At 31.9% G+C, this 8425-nt stretch overlaps 1 protein-coding gene and 1 long non-coding RNA gene across 4 annotated transcripts in view; one reads left to right on the top strand and one right to left on the bottom strand.

Moving 5' to 3' along the window:
• Nucleotides 1-998: 998 nt before the first annotated feature.
• LOC123681127 lies at nt 999-4199 on the bottom strand. 2 transcript variants are annotated; one of them, XR_006747635.1, is made up of 3 exons: nt 3934-4199; nt 1957-2082; nt 999-1104 (listed from the first exon to the last, which is right to left on the bottom strand). It is a non-coding gene; the product is annotated as an uncharacterized LOC123681127 (long non-coding RNA). The 2 variants fall into 2 exon arrangements; XR_006747634.1 differs by having other exon boundaries at nt 3938-4199.
• Nucleotides 4200-4385: 186 nt separating this feature from the next.
• The window catches only part of LOC123681126 (mushroom body large-type Kenyon cell-specific protein 1), a 143103-nt gene continuing 139063 nt past the window's right edge, over nt 4386-8425 (top strand). For both annotated transcript variants that reach the window (XM_045619342.1, XM_045619341.1), the window contains exons 1-2: nt 4386-4537; nt 4603-5038. In XM_045619342.1, the coding sequence (XP_045475298.1) occupies nt 4945-5038 (94 nt within the window). In that variant the 5' untranslated portion in view covers nt 4386-4537; nt 4603-4944. The remainder of the gene's footprint in view (nt 4538-4602; nt 5039-8425) is intronic.

Here is an 8425-nt window from a genome sequence, read left to right as displayed (position 1 = left end):
CCTAATATATTGTTTCCAAGTTTTCGTTAGTTGCCAAAAAATAATACCATATTTAAGCGTGTTTTAAAATTTCTAAAGTGATAAAGAAATGGATGTTGATTATTCTAATGAATTTATTTGACAATATTTCTATATATTTACGCAAATTTGGAAGTTCATCGACATAGATGCCAATGAATTTTACTGATTTTCTAAGAGAGAATTTATTTTCTTCGATTTTTGATATTATCACCTCCCTTGATAGTTATTCGGTTGTACTTATAGAATACTCACTCTGAATAAACAGAAGAAGATCGCTCATATAAAACAGTCCCTCATATCGCATTGAATGCAGTACGAACATTGTTCGATATCACCTCGTACATACATACATTACGCACTGAATTCAGCCTTGAATTGTTGGATAGTGTAACAGCTGTAAGAATGCAGATGAATGCATTCTTGGTGTTCTCTTCGAACACCAATATTTTTGAGACGTAGGTAATGAAATCTCGACATAAAAGAGCAAGCACAATGATTCCCATCAGGTTTTGGAGGTTGCATTGCGCCATAATACGAACGTGGAGATAATTTCATACCTACTCATTTTAACGAACCTTCAAGGAAGTATGACAACACATCTTCGAATTTGGGTGCGATTTCGTTGTCCCAGACAACCGCAACTCACTGGAAATGAAGATGTGATAAGGGATACGTTGACCTTTTCGTAAATTTGGAGGTTATAAGATGTTTGTTTCGAACGAAAACAATACAATTTATTCATTATTATTAATACAGGAAAAATACAGGATGTTTCATAATTGAATGTCAGTATTTATGGAGGTGATTTTTGGGCCCATTTTAAGAAAAAAACTTCATATGAAAATATGTCCTAAACGTCTTACCTTTAGAGATACAGGCTGGTGAAATTTTCAGAAATAAATCATTTATTATTAATATCTACAATATCACTTCAGATATTTTGATGAAATTTCTCATAAATGTACTGTGAATCAAGAGGCATTTTTTAATGTATCACCTTTTTTTTTAATTTCCACCATTGGCGTTCGTACGTAATTTGACTGCCTATTTTGGCAGACATTGATGATACGCCACAGATTTTTCCTGAAATAAAATTATTTTTTCAATTTCCAATCATTTCTTCTCAAAATTGATCACTTGACTTTTTTCAATCCGATGCACGGTTTTCGCTTGAAAAAATAAGAATCGTTTATCTGCATGATCATAACAATATCGTTAATACATAGGTACATATGACAAAATCATCATGCAGAGACATATGTAGATTTTATTTTTTTTTTGGTGAAACCCGTGCGTCGGACTAAAAAAATTCAAGAGATCAAATTTGCTCATAATTAAATAAGAATTTTTTTTTTATTTTGAAAATCTTACTACCCTGTATCTCAAAAAGTATGACGTTTAGGACATTCATATTATGTCCATATGAATTTTTTTTCTTAAAATTACCTGAAAATTAGCCCCATAAATATTAACATTCTATTAGGAAACACCCTGTATAAATTTCATCAAATATTCGACTGTAGTCGGTGTCCAATTGAAAAACGTTTTAATAATAAAATGAATTTCCACAAAATGATTACGTCATAATTTTGCGAAAATTTATTAGTGTGTTTACGATCACACGATAAAAATCAAAACAATGCAGATTTCACACTATGGATCATTATTTCCTTTTTCATTCCAAAATATCTAGACACATGTGAAAATATTATAAAAAACAATATGAAGGCGTTCCAAATTTTAGTGCAATAGATTTGGCTTCGGATAGAAAAACTCTTTTGTTGAAAAAAACTTCTTATAGACATATATTCTAATTAGCTTCGTCTTCGACATACAGGGTGTTAGAATTTGAAAGAAAATAGTTTTTCACTTATAACTCTAATATTGTTACATTCATTGTTTCAGTTTTTAGGTATTGAAATCTAGATAATGTACCTAATGTTTCGAATTAGGTAAGTGTCTCTTGCCAAAATGTTCCAGTGGCGTAGATAGGAATGCGATGATCCTTTTCCTATCGAATACCCAAACCACTCTCTTTTTTGCGAAAACATTGTTTCATTTCTGAAAACAACAGAGCTTCTTTAAAAAAAAAAAATTTTTCTTAGATTGTATTATTTTCGAGATAATCGAGTACTAAGCAAATATTCTTCACAAAAATCTGAAAAAATTAATTTTTCAAATTTTTTAATTAGTTATAAATGAAAGTACCACAATCGGCGTAGTATATTATAACGCTTTCGAGTGGCCTTTGATTGAATATTTTAGAATAGAAAGAATAGAAATTCATATATCTATATTTATGTGATTTTTCAAGAAATTTTGAGAGGAGTTTGCTATAATATACTTAATTGAACATTAAAAACAGCCTACAAAGTCATTTATAGTTTTTTTTAGAATAATTTTTTCAAGTGTAGATACTGAAGAACATATTATAGGTGCAATATTGAATGCATGCTTAGAAGAATCCATTTATCCGTTCATATATGTATATGCCACATACATTGGCACAAATCATGCAATAGGACATTTTTCGAATTTTGAATGAAATAGATGAATTAATAAATTTTATTCAATTAAATACTGTAACTTCTTATCGTGAACTTGACATTCGACGAAAATTAGCAGTTTTTGGCCTTCTCTGCAAATAACCGGAAAATTCAGAATAAATGAGTCCGTTCCTGAGTAAAAGCTGGCGAGAAGTTTCTGCGATAGATACCGACATTTTACAAACCTGTTTTGTTCTCCCCATTTTATGATCCTCATGAAACATCCAATGTCCTAATTTCGGTTTGATCGAATGGGTATTTTTTCAATTATTGAGAAAACAAAATTGTTGTAAGAAACTAATAATTACATCATTGAATGTTTTCGTTTCATGTTTATAGCACCAGTAATAAAGAAGTTATGAGAACAATAATTTCACGCTATTTTCCAATTTTCAAGGTTGCCGGACGGACAGAATCAATTTTGACTAGACGAATTCTTCATCAGTGAATCTGAACATATTTTTAGGATCTAAAATCATTATTCGAAACATGTATATTTCCATCATGGTAGATATCGTAATTAAAACAATGATTACCTAATAGTAGTTCTAGGATGATGATCAACGATATATAAAAATTATCAGAGTAGGTATATTATTGATTGGTTCCTACGCTTCGAAAGATCCTTGAAATGATAGCAAAATTAAATAATCCATAAAATATTCCACTATTAAAAAGTTTATGAATAAAATTCCAGTTCTAGATCTGATGAGATATATGACGCATCGTATCAGAATTCCTAATACATATTCAAAAACTACTGAGTCGTCTGAGTCGACAATTATTCGAGAAAACAAAATTTTGTTAACGAGTAAATCGGACGGTCTCAAAAATTAACATTTTTTCAATTTGTGAACAATTTTTCTGAATAGATGAAAAGTCATCTGAAAATAAAAATATTTGCAAACCTATTATGGGGATTGTCACAATCAAATTATTTCAGTTATTATTCGCAAAAAATTTTCATACCCAACAACCCAACATAAACCTACTTAATTAAACCTTAAATCTACCTGAAGGTCGGCTGATCATATTTTTGTAAAATTCGCATCTAGAATTGTATATATAAAGCAAATCAAAATCAACCTACATTCCGAAAATCCATTTTTCTCAATTATTTAAGAAGGTAAAACTTCAAAGCAAAATTCCTAACTGGAAATAATTAATATCGATTAAAATTTTTTTTCCAGTATGAAACTCCTGTAGGTACCAAAACACATCAAGTCTAATGGAAATAAACCACAATATGTTTTCCAACTCGATTAAATTTGTATTATTAAGTATGGAAGGAAATAATCCTTATATAATTTCAAGAAATGAAATGTAATGATGGAGTAAGTAATTAAATAGCTGTTTTATTACTGACCTACCTCCCGTCATGAATTGAGAACCCATCTCGCTTATTATCTACTTTCAGGACGGCTGTACATGAACCACAGCCTACGAAGAAATGAATGTGCCGAGAGATATCAATTCAAGTCTCTTCAAACCGGGAAATTTCAAAGACAAAGAGGAAAAATTCGCATCTGAAAAAGACAACGAAAATAATTGACGAATCGGCTAGAGCAAGATGCCTAGACTGAAAACAGGCTTCAGGTCACTAGACAAAGACTTTCGGAGAGAGAGACGGTCTGTATTCGAACCTATGAAATTAATACGTTAGAAAAGAATACAAAGAGAATTCGAACAGAGACGACACAACCTTCGGAGTATTTGGGAAACGAGTTGAATTGCCATGCTTGTAGAGAACGAGAGAGAAGAAAGATGTAGGGATGCACGCTGATCTAGTAAGCCGAGAGAAGGGAAAATGCAAGTGCATACAAGCGCCGATAGGCGTCGTACTTGTTGCATCGAATATTATGACGTTACTACAGTTGTGATACAGACCACCATTCATACAGCACATTCATACTGCAAAATTTTAAAACAACTCAACGTGTTACCCGGTCTGGACAATGTAACAAATCAAGGCAAGTAGGCTGAAACTGTTGATTTCTCGTGCATTTTAACCTAATTTACCCTTTTTTTTCCTCAGATATCACAGGAAAAATGGCAAGGAGTCACCGTAACCGACTTTGAATATGAAGAAACCACACGAATGTGCGTTGGATACGAACTATTTTCCCGTAAAGTGATCTAATTTTGTTCAGTGACTTTTTTCTCGATTAACTCAAAACCAATTCAGTGTTTTTCTGTGACATTCAAGGATTTTAAGTGAACGAACTCAACTTACTTGTGTTTCCGACTTTTAAGTGCGTTTCTCGATCGACATCCGGATTTATTTAATGTAAAATTTGGTGTAATGAATTTTAAGCAATGGGTAATCGGGATCTCGGTAGACAAAAAGGTGTAATTACTAACATACTGCCGGAAAAAAATGGCGGAATGCTCCTATTCGCGATGTGTACAACAGAAACGAAATATTAGAAGAGAGCTGCAAAGATGGACAAAAACCATGGTTCACATCGTTGGTAAGTCTGAAAATCAATATTCCTAATAACGGCCAGCTTTTCCCTTCAAGTCTCGCTCGGCAGAAAATAGCGGCAAACAGCGTCCCGACCTGTTGCCTGCCGAATTTTCAAATTCTCTCATCAAATCAAACCGATCGCATCCCCTCCCTCTTGCGTTTTATTCACTCGATTCACAACGAGGATTCGGGAATTTTCACGTCGTTGGTGCGTCCGACGAAAATCCAGCTTTTCTTTCCCGTTATCCTCGATGCATTTAATGATTTTTAAGATGCACTTTTTTTTGATGCGTCGTGAACCCAATTTTTCCGCATCGCGCCGAATTACATTATTTTCTGCAGTCTTTATTTTTCTCCAAGTTTCCGCCATCGTCCGCTTCCTCTGCGTTATGGATTTTCAATCAAAATCCATCTCGGAAAAATGGTGTTGAGAGAGCGGAAATCGTTGTTCTGGGATTGACATTAAAAACAGATTTTTACGTATTCTGCGAAGCTTTCTGGATGAAAATTATTCTTCTCCTTCAATAATGAATTAATCGGACTGAATTTTACCCTTGACCAACTTATAAACATGGTGATAGATGTTTTCATTGAGGGGTTGTATGGATTCACACAAATCAAATTAAGCCCAGACCAGACCCTTCAATTTCCGTTATTCGGTGAAGATCGATTTCATTCTGGACTACGTCTGATGTTTTGTCTGAAAGAATTTCCGAACAGATGACTGCTCTCTTTATTCTTTCGAATTGAAGTATTATTTGAATTTCGGAAACATTTTTTCATCACTCACAAATCATTATGAAACAAACTCGTCATATATTTTCAAAACAAAAATATATCTTGTGTTTCTATTAAATTCATTTGATTAATTGGTCTAATTTTTTCCACTCTACGTGCCAACTTATTGAGACTTAATTAGTATTATTAAATGAATAAAATAAATTGTGTACTAGTAGGTATTTTGATTTTTCATTAGTTTTTTGATTAATATTGATATTCGTATATCTTTCGAGACTTCTCTTTATAACTATATTAGGCATATACGAGAGAATAATTTCTGTGCTAAGGTTGCATTTATCCTCTTTGATGACTTATTATGAGTAAATAAAAATGAGCCCAGAAAAAACCCTCCTTTTGCATCACCAACCAAAAATATAACAAACTGAAAGGTTTTGAATCTTATTCGAGAATATCATTCCAATTTGTGTTATATCGATTTCCATTTTAACACTTTCGTAATTTGACAACCACATTTTACTTTGTAGCCAACCGGAAATGCTCATGATAAAGACAATAAATTACATAATTAGATGTGTTATTCCAGTCCGAAAAACAATGGACACCTTCAATTAGCAACAGCACGAATCGAAAATATATTTTTGCGTATTTCCCAATGAAAATAATTCTTCCAAGAACTGAGGACAAATTACCAAATTTTAGGGTCAAGATTATTTTCTTCTTTTTCAAAAGATGTTACCCCTACAAAATTTCAGTTGAATTTCAATAAACATTACCAATTATTGGAGAATATATTTCGAATAATATCTAAAGAGCAGATTTGTCTCAGGAATACAAAGCGAAAAAACAGTTTACTCCATGAATATTCGACTTATATTGTTATAAGATTAAGATATAATAGATATTTTTTCGAATTCTCGGTTTGTTTTTTTAATGATCAATATATCCCATAAATAATTTTATTCAACAGTCTTCATCAAAGACGATACATAAGTAATGCTGAAATTGTTCATTGAGATCAGATTTTTATACGCTCAAACGAGATAAATATAGATCCTAATTCCTAATTGCAATTGCAGGAATATTGAAAATGAAAAATCATATAGAATCTAATGAAAAATGAATAATCGAATATAAATTATTATTTATACGTTTGATTTGAGTGGTTCACTATTAAAATAGTTTGTTTCATTTGTTGATAACTATAACAATATTGTACCTATGGTACCATTAGAGGAAATGCGGACAAAACGACATATGCGGACAAAATGAACTTTTGAATTTTTTCAAAAGTGGTGCTGTATTGCTCGGATTTTCACAGTGATTCAGTTTCTGCTAGAGATGATGGCAATCCTGCGAAGAAGTTGACATCTTACTGTCTGTTTCACTGGTGCAATAGCTACAAATGTGTTTACGTCGGTTGAATTTTTGTTGTTCAATTGGTTTCTGAATTGCTTCTGGAGAGTTTCATTACGATATTCGTTGTTTTTTTGATGTATTCTTGTTGGTAATGTTATGAAGCAATAAAATGTATAAGTTTTGAGATGGCTTATAGTTTTGTTTTGAAATTATGCTTCAATATCATAAAAAGTATGTATCGGACAAAATGACATACTATCCTGATGGACAAAACGACATAGTATGTCATTTTGTCCGATACATGTCAAGAAAATATATTTTTGGAAATAATATGGAATTTTGTTGATTGATTTTCACGTGGAGCTCATTTTCATGTTCTTCTGAACTCATTTTATACGTGATATAACGTGAAATTCTGGTATGTATCTTGTAAAAAATACGATATCCTTTCCTAATGAAATTATTTCATCACTTCCTCAGTGACAATAAGGCATAAGAAAGCCAGAAGCTCGCAAATGCACGTTAACGCATTATTTTGACAAAACCAAGGCTAAATCTGCTGTGACCATTCCACCCAAGAAGAAGATACAAGAAATTACTGAAACATTATTCAATGATAAAAAACCCTGTGGTTAAAAAAAAAGGTCGTTGAAAAATAAAAAAAAATCGTTGACGATGAAGAATTCAACACTGAACCGTTTCAAATTAACAATAAAAATGAAGATGTCTATTTCTGCCCCTGCATTTATTGCAATGACGTTTTTTTTCGTTTCATACCTGGTGAGCAGTGGCTGCGTGGCTGCCCAGTGTTTTCACTGGGCTTATACATCGTATGCTATACTGTTTCGAGAACCAAAACCTTCATACTTTCGAACTTTGCATTCAAATATTATGTTTGTCTTTATGTCTATTACTAGTATGTCATTTTGTCCTTAGTATACGGAATATATACGGAAGTATATTAGAAGTCAAAATAATTTCTTATATCTTTAATTTTTTTAGTTTAATTCAATTTTCAACTTATAATACTTGAAAACAATTAACCAAAGTTAGTTCTTAGCACCAAAATGGGAGTATTATTACGATAACTGAAAATATATGATTGAAAAACAAAACAGTATGTCATTTTGTCCGCATTTACCCTATATTATTAAAATTATACTTGAAATACTTGAAAAAATTTCAAGGTATTACAGAAATTCTTTCCAAATTAGCTACTCATAGTAAGAAAATACCTAGAATCATATCAACATACTGGATAAAATCCCAAAAATCCGACATCCATTGCATAAAA

Source organism: Harmonia axyridis, chromosome 5, assembly GCF_914767665.1.
Source record: "Harmonia axyridis chromosome 5, icHarAxyr1.1, whole genome shotgun sequence".
NCBI lineage: Eukaryota > Metazoa > Arthropoda > Insecta > Coleoptera > Coccinellidae > Harmonia > Harmonia axyridis.
This window is presented reverse-complemented; position numbering and strand designations above follow the sequence as displayed.